General features: G+C 40.7%; 1 protein-coding gene across 1 annotated transcript in view; it reads left to right on the top strand.

Annotated features, from left to right (window-relative positions):
• Positions 1 to 5361: 5361 nt before the first annotated feature.
• LOC104542914 (ecto-NOX disulfide-thiol exchanger 1) overlaps positions 5362 to 12357 on the top strand; it is a gene marked incomplete at its 3' end in the record, with an annotated part of 73520 nt that continues 66524 nt past the window's right edge. Inside the window, exon 1 of the mRNA XM_010187380.1 lies at positions 5362 to 5497. Within this exon, the coding sequence (XP_010185682.1) occupies positions 5407 to 5497 (91 nt within the window). The remainder of the gene's footprint in view (positions 5498 to 12357) is intronic.

Below are 12357 nucleotides of genomic sequence, written 5' to 3'. Positions count from 1 at the left end.
TTTTGTCCTAAAACGGTCAGGAGGAAATAGGTAGTGACTGACAGCAAATCCTTGTCTATCTTTTCTTTCTTTTTCTTCCTTCTTTACTGGGAGTCCTGTCTGCAGCTGGGGAAGTAAAAACACTGGGAAAAACCAGTGCAAACCACTTGATATATTTTAGAAGACAGCTGGTGCTAACCTGGTAAATGATCTGTACTTTGGCAGGTCAGGTGGAGTGTGACAGACCTAATGACCGCTATCCTATGAATCATGGTGAACAGGAACAAACGCTTCGCACAAGCTGTTCTTGTAAGAACTGGAAAACTCACTTAAGTGTAAAAGTTCACAAGATACCTCATCACTCCTGCCCATCTGCATTGTCTTGAGAACCAGCACCAATGACATTTAGTGCCTTTGCGACTTGCAGTCCCAAGTTTCAAAACGCTGATGGCATCAGTCTTCTCCTTGAAGCATTTATTGGTCACTAAAATTAGACAAAGAGGTGAAATGACCGAAGGTCACCCAAGCAGGTCGGTGTCAGAGCTGGACAGAAAACCTCCTCCTTGCGTACTGGAGCTGGCCACTGACCCAGGCACTCCACAGAGCCCCGTTACGGTGGTGCATTTACTCAGCTTTGCTCCGTGTCATAATTCATTGTCTGTGGTGTTATGGATATCTAAAGGGTAGGATTTTAACTTAGCAATCTGCTGTGTTATTGAATTAGTTTTATGTTGTGTTAATTTCTTTGTCTTGTGGCATTCATTGCCTGTGATAATTGATGCACAATATATAACCGACTTCTGTATTCATTTGGGTAACTGCATTTAATTGCCTGGTATAAAATATGCGTACTAAGTACAATCTGCTACGACTGCTATGACTGAGGAGTGCTCATTGGTATGGACTTGAGGCTGCTTTATCTTCCTGAAAACCTGTCTGAGGAAAGCCTAAATGTCTCCAACAATCCACCATCTAAGGATTGGTACTTGTGCTGTGTCTGCAAAAAGAGAGACCACAAAAAGTGTCCTGTGGAATTGCTTTACAAAGTATTTGGCATTAAAATTTTGTTAATCAGAAGCTCTCAAATAAGGAAGTTTGTATTAACGTCCCTGCCTCTCCCAAACCTCAAGGAACAGGGGCACACAGAAGTCTTCGCACATTTTCTCCTGTAAATCAGGATTATGGCTTTATTTGCTTCTGAAGTTACTCCCCTGGAGTAAAGCTACTCCCAGGCACAAGTCTTTATAAACACAGATTTCTTTTACGTTCAGGTCATTAATGCCCAGAGGAGACCTAATGCATTATAAATCAGGAATGCTTTCTAAAAGCACTGTGATGTCAGTGAAACGGGATCGATTAATGTCTGCTCATGATACACAGGATCCCTGCATAAACTTACACTGTGTTGCCTGTTTAACCAGTATCACAGTGATTCCTTTTATTTTTAATAAAGCAAGGATCTTTACTAGGAGATGTATTTCTTATCGTACACAGCACTTTGGTTATTATATGGCCTAGTGATTGGGTTTATTTGTTTCCCTGGCTTGTTTTGATTTCAGTGTCATGAAGTGTATAGTAATGCAGTGTCTGAGCTCTACAAAGAAATGCTGAAATTTGCCCAAAGCTGATTTTACTTTAAGCACTAATGAAAACTTCCCCTATCTGAATTTTCAAAAGTTTTTAAACAAAAGCTAATGGTTGAGTCTAAATCAGGTGTGAAATGCCTGTGAGATTATTTTAGTCATATTATGTTACTCTGTGTTAATGTAACTGGTGAGTTGTCAGTACAAGGGATGTTCACAATTAGTATTTTTCTTTTTAAGAGAGCTGGTTTCTACCGGCTGTGTCCTTCAGGATGTAGCATTAGTTCTGCCTGCAGCTTGCTGCAAATTATTCAGTGTTCATAGGTACATTTATACTTGTTATTCAGCTCTCTTCCACTGACAAAATAGCCTGGAGCAGTTCTTGGTTAGATAGGACTAGTTCCACTTTAAGCTCCTCATGTGCTGTTTTGTGGTTTTTCTCTTGTTTCAGCCTGTATTGCATCCAGGTCCTGATAATAAAACAGTAGACCTGATGGTCAGAGAGGAAACAAAGCTGCTCAGAGACAGTGAGAGAGTATTTTTTGAGCAAAAAGACTGGTGGCATAGTACAACAGGAGTTTCATCAATTAACTTACAAATTCTGCTTTATTTCATATTCATGGTTCTTTGTTCTTTCTCTGCAAAGACTTTTAACAAATACTTGAGGCTAATTCATGAAAGTATACCAAAATTTGAAATATGTGGACAATCTGGTAGAAGACAAATACCAAAAAAGTCACCTATTAATTCCCAGTAGGCTGAAGTGCATTCGTCTAGTCCAGTGTCTGATCCTTCATGATCTGGTTCCCATTTCTGGAAAAGCTGGTACAGCTGCAATGTAGATTTGAGGAGAAGAGAGTGTGGAGTTCAGCAGCAGAGCTCGTTATATCAACCAGTGCACACTTCACAGGGCAGTAAAACAGAGGAAAAGGGGATAGTAAAGAAAGTCTGACACCCACCCCAGTAATTCATACCTTTGCAGGTCGTCTTCCAAAACTCTGAGGCAGCACCTCCTTCTTCCCCACTAGTCAGGGTGATGTGTTATGGGGACAAGCAACCAGCACACAGCAAGATGTGAAGATGCATTTCATTGCTGTTGGTTTTCAGATGTGCCTTCCTACATCAAGACAGCAAGGCTGCTGATCATGGGAAGAGATGAACCACTCTCATCTGGGCTATTCAGCATACATTTGTAAATCAGGATTGATTTGGGAGTGATTCATAAAGAGTGAGGGGGGCTGTAGTGCACGAGAAATAACTTATTGACAAGGAATATTTCAGCTAGCTCTAACCTTGAAATAGATGTTTGTCATCAGAATTTTATAGCCTGAGTGGAAAGAGCTAAGTACAAGTTTAAGGAGCTGAACAGGAGACACCCAGTTTTTAAAAACTTGACATAAATCTCGGGTAACTTGCATTATGGTAGTCACATTCCCTGCAGAGGACCTTAGCTCACTGTTTGTTTGGTGTTTATAGATGTTATTTAAAAAATAATTTTATCATAAAATTATTTTATGTTCTGTATAATGAAGAGTGGAGATCAAATAAGAATTGGAATTGCAAATTCAAATATTAAGAGTTGATAAATATTGACTTTTAAAGAGACCCTCTGTAGATTTGAACAAAACACTTTTTAGTCTAGTATACTGGTTATTTGAAAATTACAACATACTAAAAAAAAGTACAGCATTATCTGACCCTGACTCTTTCTTCACTTTTACAGCTATTGATGTGGTCATGTTCCTATGAAGTGATCTGTGCAGTGTCAGGGAACTGTAATATAAAACTTTCTATCTTGTACATTATGCACAACGCGTGAAAAAAGAAAAGTATGGAAGGTACTAAGATAAAATATAGTGTAATCACCTTAACTGTGTCTTTTCTTAAGATGAATTCTTAGGATTTTCACTCTGGAAACTTCTTGATTAAGGTTTTTTGAGTACTGTTTCAAAGACAGCACAAATATATTGGAGCTGAACAAGTCACCAACACACACCTGCACAGCATTAATGACACCCACGAACACTTGGAAGCACTCTGTCAATTGTTGGCCACTAGTACCAAACACTGTAGGTCAGACCCTTTAGGCTGCTGGCCAGCCCTCCTTTGCCCATAGTCACCTGTAACTAAAGGACAGTGACTAACACGGGCATGTATCTATGATCATCCTCACGCCACTGCTCTCTCCCTCTGCTCTGAGTGCTGGAAGCTGCAGACTTTGGTCGCACCTCCTTCCCGTTCACTCATTCATTCTCCTTTCCGACCAGTGCTGTGCTGATGTGGTGAGCTTCAGAAATAACAATAACAACAGCAGAAAGTTACCCTTATGTAAAATTCATGGTCTGACAGATACCTGATGAAAGCAATGTGGTTTAGCAAGAAGCAGATACTGCACCTTTGCTTCAAACTAACTAACCTTTGTGAGACAAAGATCTGGGATTAGTTAAGGAGCAGGCATCATCCTCCGCTTTGTTAGGTTTTCTTACTTTTCCACATCTCTGCAGGCTCCATTCTGTAAGTCATTGCAAAGTACTTTTTTTCCCTCTTTTTCATCTCAAAACAGCGAACTATTTCCTTGAAACTTGCAGCATCAGTTGTTAACAGTTAACAAAAAATCATATTCATCCTTTAATATGTACCTTCAGCTGATGCCTTCATGCCGAGGAGGCTGTGTAGCTACTGATAAGACCTAATTTGTGAAGGGCTTTTCAGTGGTCTGGCAGGTTCATACGTGTTTGTTCAGCAGACAAGGACGCGCATTTGCAGAAACACCTCTACAGCGGCTGCTAAATTCATGCAGGGAGGCTGGGATTGGTGATCCAGCGGGAGTGGGCAGGAGCTTTGAGTGGATTCCCAAAGTGGTCTGTTGTTTTGCAACTGTGTTCTGACTGGAGCACTTGATAGCTGATTTTGTCCTTTCTCTTTCAGAGCCTAATGAGCTGTGTGTGGGCCCTGCGTTCATTGACATCCCATCTCAAGATGCTGCTAATACACTAGTTCATTATTCCTAGCTGAAGAAGTCTAACAGGAGCAACAGAAACTGGGGAAAAGCAATGGCTGCTGGTAAATATCTCAGGTCTGCAAAGGTCATAAGAAAATAGCTGGAAAGAGCTTATTGCAGCTGTGACTGGGGAGGAGGGAAGCAAAAATATGTGATCACACCTTGTGTTTGCAGGTTCAGAATCGGAAAAGTACCATCCCTTAGCTATCTGACCCACTCTTCCTTCCACAACCCAGGAAAACCCATGCCTGGGCTGAGTCTTCTTTGACCATATTCGTAGAATCACAGAATGGTTTGAGTTGGAAGAGATCTTTAAAGGTCATCTAGTCTAACCTCCCTGCAGTGAGCAGGGACATCCTCAGCTAGATCAGGTTGCTCAGAGCCCCTTTCAACCTTACCTTAAACATTTCCAGGAATGAGGCACCTACCACCCCTCTTTTGCCATAGGGTCAAACCAGTAGCTCAGGGCTTTCTCAAGTTCAGTCTTGAAAGCTGCTAAGGCGACTGCATGGCCCCCTCCACTGCTTGCCTGTCCTCATGGTGAAAAGGTTTTCCATATAACCAGCCTGAATCACTCTTGTTTCATTTTTATGTCTGGTGAATGTTTCCAATGTCTTTATGTTTTGCTGTAAAATACCGAGCACTATTATCAATGATCTTAAAGGTGAATCATAATGAAGAAACATAACAAGCCCAAAATAAGCAGCAGCTGTGATATCTCATTTTCACTGAAGGTTTTGGTTAAAAATCCCAGCACTTTGATTTTTCTACATACAGTGTGTTTTTTTTCTTGCAGCGGCTGATGGTTTGGGAAGTATAGCTATAGATACCACACAGCTTAACATGTCAGTCACTGATCCGACGGCTTGGGCTACAGCTATGAATAACCTGGGGATGGTTCCAGTAGGACTGGCTGGACAACAACTTGTGACAGGTAAGATTTTTCTTTTTTAAAGAGGTCTCTTGTACTGCCCATTAATTCCTTGGGCCCTTTTAGAAAGATATGGAATGATTTCTGAGGATGTTATTTGATATTCTGAAAACATCACCTATGATTAATGTTACATGCTGTATATTAGTCTATTCTAGTATTAGGTATATAATCCATATTATATTTTAACCTTGTGGAAAAGCCAAAACTCTTTGGGGAAATTATACAACTAAACCATTGATCCTTATGCTGGGTCAAGACCAGGAGGCAGATCACATAAGAGAAACGTTCTCTGTTCAAGCAGGATGTCTTGAGGTTCTGCTAAGGAATACCCTGGGCTAGGTACTCTTGACTGAAGAAAGATTATGAAGTTATGTTAACTGGGCAGAAAATCACAAAGCTCATTCAATTCATATGCTCAGGTGATATTAGTGAAGGGAAACCTTCCTGTCAGGTGTACTTATTGATTTTCTGCCTGACTCCATAAATTGAATTTCAAGAGGTTGTTCTTGTTTGATTTTGTCATTTCACTTCCCAAACATAGTTTGGGAGAGCAGTGCAGGGGATTGCTTATTCTATCAACAATAAAGATAATTTGAAAACAGCAATTTGTCACAGACAAACCTGGACATATCAGACTTCATTGTCAACAATAAAGGGCCAAATAGTTGGGATTAATAAAATTTCATTGCGCCTGTAAGACAGAGAAAAAAATTTTTTTTTTATGGATTGGCACCCTATAGACACAACCCACATGCTGGAAACTGCATTGCCACCTCAGCTTAAGAAGGGCTGTGCAACATCTGGATCAGAGCAGCATCCTGCCACATCTGCACCCGTCCATGTAGACATGGATAGAGTGATTCAGGTCATGATGTAAATCACTCTGCCCGCCTCACCAAGGATGCATGATGCTTGATTTTGGCCAAATATGTCCCCTTCTGACACTGGGAACTGAGTGGAGCTATGCCAGTTCACAGCTGACAGTCTGGCTCTGAATTACCTATTCTACAGGCGGGTTAACTGAGCTGCAAGAAACCTGATTTATAATGAATCAGTCTCAAGCAGAGAGTTTAGCTGGTGGAGGCCATGAACTGATTCTTGCTCTCTGGCTTTAACCCCATGCTCCCAATTAAAAGAAACAGCCAAAGCTATCTGCTCCTTGGGAGCCAGTTCTCTTCAACGTTTTTTATCAATGACCTGGACACAGGAGTTGAGTCCACACTAGGTCTGATGATGATACTAAATTAGAAGAGGCCGTTGACTCCATTGAGGATTTAGAGGCCAAATATAGAGATCTGGATAGATTACAGCACTGGGCAACCATCAACTGTACGATGTTTAACCAGGACAAATGCTGGACTCTGCATCTGGGACAGTGTAATCCTGGATGTACGTGTGTAGTGGGGAACAAGAGGCTGGAGTGCAGGGGTTTTTGGTTGATGAGAAGCTCAATATGAGCCAACAATGTGCCCTGGCAGCCAAAAGGGCCAACCTGGGGTACATTAAGCACAGTGTAGCTGTCTGGTCAAAAAAGGTGGTCATCCCACTTTACTTAGCATTGGTGCAGCCTCACCGGCATTACCACATTGTGTGTGATGAAAAGGATATAAATATATTAAAGTCTGTCCAAGGGGAGGCAACAAAGACGGTGGAAGGACTAGAGGGCAAGACTAAAGAGGAGCAGCTGAGGATACTAGGTTTGTTCAGCTTAGAGAAGTGGAAGCTGAGGGAAGACCTCATTGCTGTCTATAAATTCCTCATGAAGGGGAGCAGTAAGGGTGGTGCTGATCTCTTCTCTGTGGTGTCCAGTGATAGGATGCAAGGGAATAGCCTAAAGCTGTATCAGGGGATGTTCAGACTGGTTATTAGGAAAAATTTCATCACTTTGAGGGTGATCAAGCACTGGAACAAGCTTCTCAGGGAAGTGGTGATGACCCAAAACCTGTTGGTATTCAGGAAACATTTTGGCAACACTCTTCTATATATGGTTTAACTTGTCATTTGTGGAGTCAGGAGTTGGACTCGATTGTCGACGTGGGTCCCTTATATCTCAGGACGTTTTATGAATCTACATGCTGGTGAGGAAACAATTTTCCATTTTCTGGTGCAGCTTTGCCTGTAGGTGGTGTGCTCAAGTTGAATGCGATTACCTCCGAACCTGAAAATAGCTGCATGTCAAAATCAGCTTCTGCAGCTGTCATTTATAAGCATCTCAACTGCATATCCTGTGGAGGTTTGCCCATTTTTTGTCTTTCCCTTTTCCTCTGTCTCTCCACTTCGGTGTAAATTGTGTCCTCGTGTGCTGTGCAATCCCTACATGGCATCCTCATCTCACATGCAATGCCTTTCCCCACAAGGGAGGATCTCCAGGACTTTATTTCATTACCAGCTCCCTACTGTAATTTCCATAGTTATGTGTATCACGTACTGTAGGAGTGTTGTACAGGGCAGTTGGTATTTGTTCAGCATTTTCAATGTATGAAAGGTGCCATAAGTAATAAATATTAATTACTGAAGTGCTGTCTCATGTCTCTACGGGTGCAGAATAACTTCTTTTCTTTCCTTTTCTTTCCTTATTTAAGATTTGTATTTTCAAAGTAAATAGGTGTTTTGACATTTCATTATATTTCCTTATGATTCATAAGTTTTTGACACGTTTTCTTCATGGCAAATCTAGAATGGCAAAACCACAATTTACCATGAAGAGGCTTATAGACTTATTTGCTATTATGTATTTACTGTTATCTGCATTCAGTGAGACTTTGCATTGTCATGTTCGACCATATATATAACTAGTCCTTAGCCCTTTCTGACATTTTTTTCCATTTCTTTGCTATTATTCCTAGCAATGAACTCATCTTTATCAGCAGTCACATACTGCTTTTGCTACTGCCATCTATGATATTTCTAGGCGATTAAAATGACACACTCATGTCCCAGTGCTAACTTTTTTTGTCTTTAAAAATTTATTTTATTCTTTTTTCCTGCCTTGATGACAGCTAGGAAAGCAGTAAGTAGTTTACACTGATTTTGGAGAGAGTGTGATCTTTTCTGGATATCTTTACATAACCTGCCATAGTCTGAAATCTGGTGTATGGTTCTCTGATCTTTCAATTACCGAAGGATTTATCCATTCACAGTCTTTCCTTCTCCAAACCAACTGGTTCCTAATTCCTAAATTGCAGTGGCTTTTGTTCCCTTAGGTATGGAGCCCACAAGATCCACTAAGTCTTTCTAAAGGTTTTTGTAGTTTTACTTTTTTTCCCAGCTGTTGTTAACTTAGCTGCTGTGTGACATGCTGGGATGCTTGCCTTGTAACAGAGTTATGCTCACCACTTTGGGATCTGTGAAGCTCCTGCCTAGCCCGAGAGTTTGTTAAAATGACAACTAAAGCTTCTGAACATCTGGCTAATACTCTTTTTACAGCCTGGGATGTAGGCTGTCTGCTCTTGGTAACTAATCAATTTTAAGCACTGCTAACCTTTTAGTACCAGTTTAGATGATATCTACACTCTATTTAATTCCTTATCTCCCAGTGCTGTAAAATTGGATTTTTGATCTGGGCAAATGTCAGAGCCTTTCATTTGTAAAGATGGATTCTTGTTAATAGTTGTGTAGTATCTCTTCTGTTTCTACATAGATTTTTCTTACACTTATTGTTATTCAGAAAGCTTACCTTTTTTCATATTTGGCTACTGCATTACATATAAGTGAAAATATGCATTTATACAGAGCATATACGGAATTCATACAATAAACTGTAGCTTAATAATGCATTAGTTAAAGTGTTAAAGATTGATGTGGAATAGTTATGGCTGAAAAGTGCTTTCATTCTAAACCTCCCCTTTCAGAAGGTTATATTTTTTTCCAAAAAAATTGCCTTTTGGGCTGAAATTTCTTACGGTTGGTCTCAGTCCAGAGTGAAAAACATTCTGGAAAGGTTGGAGAAAATCTGCTGATCTGCTTTTGAACTATCCAAGCCTTAAAACTGCTGTTTTCTATGCTTTGAGACTTTGAGAAAAATGGTCAGGTGAGAGGGGAAGGATAGTTCGTACTCTACCTTTTTGAGATCTGAGTCCTCTTTGTGCACTCAGCAACTCTGATTCAAGCACATCTTTCAAGCACATTCAAGTCTGCTGTTTTGTTACATTTTAGAACTGGCAGAAAAACTCAGTGACCTCAGGCCAGCTGAGAATGTTTTATTTTGCTTTTGCATTAGTACTTTTTTAAAGGCAACTTTGGCATTGCTAAAGTTCGTGTTCTTATGCTTATATGTTTCAACAAATGACATCAGGTCACCTGTTTTCTAAAGGAAGACATTCTGCCAGGAAAATTATTTACTTCTCCAGTTCAATTTGGTTCTCCTTTCACTAATAAACTATTGCCCTGAGAAACACAAAGCAGTTTTGAGATGCTTTCTTCCAGAATGACTTAGATGACCTAAACATTTGTTGGTCAAAAATGATACATTCCAAAAAGTTCCTTGGTACAAATGAACATGAAGAGTGGTACGTGAGTGGTAATTCTTTCAAACTTAGTTAAGCTCATGCCCTGTGCCACATATTTGTGCTCTTACAGAGAAAAATAACAGACCATAAGGGCAAACATCCAAAATGAAAGTTATAGATCTCCCTAGAATTCAGGGATATGCCTGAAAACTGGTGTTTGCTACTTATTTACAGGATAAATAAATAACATTTACAGCTCATGAGCTAGCAGAGCTCATTGATAGAGCTTTAAACTAGCCTTGAAGTGGAAGGGGGACAATGTCAGGCTTGCCCATGACAAGCTGTGGGATGACATGCCATGGTTAAAGGGATTGGTTGCTAGCGATGGTCCTCAGCCTGTTGCTCTGAGATGTGCTGAGTATACTGCAGCACACCTGAAATCCTACAGAGATGAGCCAGGGGCTCCTGAGGTAATAGGAACCAGCAGGAAAACACCAGTAAAATACCTTAAAGGAGTTAAAGTGTTTTCCTCTAAGAAGGTGACACATTCGACAGCTCAACTGAAGTCCCTCTCCAGCATTGCGTGCAACATGGGCAACAAACAGAAGGAGCTGGAAGCCACCGTGCTGCTAGAAGCGATGACCTGTTGCCATTACTGAAACTTGGTGGGATGAATTCCATGACTGAAGTGTGGCTATCCATGGCTGCAGGCTGTTCGGAAGGAACAGGCAAGGAAGGAGGGGCAGAGGGGTTGTCCTCAATTTCAAGAAATGGATAGAGTGTGAAGCTGTCTCTGAAGAATAGCCACAAGCAGCTTGAGAGCTTGTGGGTAAGAATTAGAGGCCAAGGGACCAAGGGAACCTTGTGGTTGGTATTTACTACAGGCTGCCCAATTAAGGGGTGTTTATTGACAAAGCCTTCTTACTCCAGCAACAAGAGACTTCACTGGGATGACTAGATGACCTTTAAAGGTCCCTTCCAAGCCAAACTATTCTATGTTTCTATGGTTCTATGTTAACTATTAAGGTACACTTTCCCATGTGAGTACAGCCAACATTCCTCAGCCTCAGGAAAATAAAATTTTCAGTGGCATCCAGTTTTGTTTTTGCTGAAGTTATATGTTGACACTTGTACAAAATCCTAGTGAAATCAGAGACTAAGATGCTTTGAAGCCTAACATCTTGCTTACTGAAAGGTATAGAAAAAAATCATACACCATTTTTATGGCCTCAGGCGTGTATTTTTTAGACACTAGAGGTTGTGAAATATTAGACACTTACATCAACCTTTCTGTTTTGCCATTTGTCTTTGCTTTCCCCACACACTTGTCTTTTGACCTGATTTCAGTGGAACATAGGAGCTGTCAGTTCCAATCAGGTCGCCTCGCTCAGAATTGTGCTTTTGACAGTGTTGGGTATCTGATACTTCATAGGGAGAGATGTATAGGGCAAATCAGCGCTGAAGTGCTTCTCCCCTTGATGGGCTCTCCTCTTAAACATTGATATATAGGGGTTCCCAAACTAGAGATTATATTTCCAAATCAAGTCATAACTCAGCAAAACTTCACTTTGGGAAGAACTACCTGCAACAGTAAGTGGTTACAATCCTGAAACTGCAACCCCGGACATTTTGATACCAGAAAAATATGGGAAATTTTGGTCTAGAGACTCCCAAATCCTAAGACATGGGGTTAAATATCCCTCCCAGAATTTTCTTAGCTCAAGACCTCCAAGTCCTTGGAGACATGATATTCAGACTCTCTTTCTTCAGAATGAAGATCGTAACTGCAGTCAATGACTATATTCAGGTTCCAATTAGACACAAACGTTTTTCCATGCGATAGGCACATTAGAGGGGAGGACTAGCATGATTACTTTTCCTTCTCCTACTCACTCCAGTGTCTCAAGAGGTCACTGATTTCTTTGCAGAGGAGAAGACCTAGGGATTATTTGAGAAAAAGCAAGGATGGGCTGAAAATTTAGAATTCCTTCACCAGTCTGCCTGGAGAAAGTCCGTTAAGTTTCACTGTCTTTCTACTATAAAACAGATAAGGCATGCTCAGGGATCTATTTTTGACTGCAGATCATCACATGCTGACTAAATTGTAAACAAATCCCTCATTGTTCTGGTCGTGTACTATTTTTGTAACGTTAATGAAGAAAAATCAAATAAAATAGGAAATCAACGTATATTTGATTATATTCAGCAGTTCCCCAAAGAAATACTGTACATTAGGCGGTGCTGAAGACTTTAAGAAGTCAGCTGGCCAGAAGACTGCCAAACCTCATCCGTATACTTCTTCTCGCATGGCCTCTCCATTACTGGAGGCTTGGAGCCACTGATAGCCATCTGGCAGTCTCATTTTGTTTTACCCGTGCTATCCTGTTACCTATTAAAGCTTCCCTTTTCTAC

Source organism: Mesitornis unicolor, unplaced genomic scaffold (genome assembly GCF_000695765.1).
Source record: "Mesitornis unicolor isolate BGI_N332 unplaced genomic scaffold, ASM69576v1 scaffold19136, whole genome shotgun sequence".
Taxonomy (NCBI): domain Eukaryota; kingdom Metazoa; phylum Chordata; class Aves; order Mesitornithiformes; family Mesitornithidae; genus Mesitornis; species Mesitornis unicolor.
This window is presented reverse-complemented; position numbering and strand designations above follow the sequence as displayed.